General features: G+C 36.2%; 1 protein-coding gene across 1 annotated transcript; it reads left to right on the top strand.

The window, feature by feature from the left end:
* Positions 1–6: 6 nt before the first annotated feature.
* On the top strand, positions 7–553 carry LOC107682487 (fanconi-associated nuclease 1-like; the record flags this gene model as incomplete). The annotated part of the gene is made up of 3 exons (XM_016478708.1): positions 7–29; positions 142–262; positions 359–553. Coding segments are annotated over exons 1-3 (321 nt in total), but the record flags the coding sequence as incomplete, so codon positions are not given.
* Positions 554–812: the final 259 nt, after the last annotated feature.

Here is an 812-nt window from a genome sequence, read left to right as displayed (position 1 = left end):
AGATTTTACAAAGACTTCGCCGCTATGAGGTGGGTGAATACACAAACCATGGAAAAACGTGGAATTAAAGATGCCTCGTAAACACTTTATCCTATATACTGAGTTTGTTCAATTACTTATCTTTTCATTTCGGCAATGTAGGACGCTATGGAGGAGCTCAGGAATCTTCTGTCCCAGTCAGTGTATTGTGTGGATAGTAGGGGGCGCTGGTGGGACAGACTTGCTCTCAATCTCCAGCAACATCTTACAACAGCATGAGCAGGTACTGATTGATTAAGTTGATTAAATGTTACTTTTGTGTGGGATACACAAGCATTCTTCCAAAGGATTGATTGATTTTGACACCTTTTGTATGAAGGCCATTTGTGTTATCCGGGATGGACTGAATGACCCTCTGGTCCGAACAGGCCACAAATTGTCACTTCACCAGCGAGCTTCCCGAATGAAGGAATCTGCTAGCTTGAAGAAGTACCGTCTGCTGCTCCGAGATCTGCCCACAGTGCACGTACAGGATGTCACTCATGTGAGTGCTCAGTTCCACATGGGGAACATTGTATTACAGTGTTATACTATGCATATTATTTTGTGGTTACTAAATACTAAATGAATGTATTGGAAAATGTGGATGAATTTTTGTAAAGATGTACAGCAGTGTTATTTTAGTATTATATAAATAGTATAGTTGTAGTATTTAATAATTTAGAATTTGTATTTATTTTTATATTTTCTGCTTTCATTTTAATGTTAGTTTTAATAATAATGTGATTTTTACATTATTGTTTTTTTTTTTAGATAATTTTCTTTTCTTTTTT

This window comes from Sinocyclocheilus anshuiensis, unplaced genomic scaffold (assembly GCF_001515605.1).
Source record: "Sinocyclocheilus anshuiensis isolate Anshui unplaced genomic scaffold, SAMN03320099.WGS_v1.1 C32256970, whole genome shotgun sequence".
Taxonomy (NCBI): domain Eukaryota; kingdom Metazoa; phylum Chordata; class Actinopteri; order Cypriniformes; family Cyprinidae; genus Sinocyclocheilus; species Sinocyclocheilus anshuiensis.
This window is presented reverse-complemented; position numbering and strand designations above follow the sequence as displayed.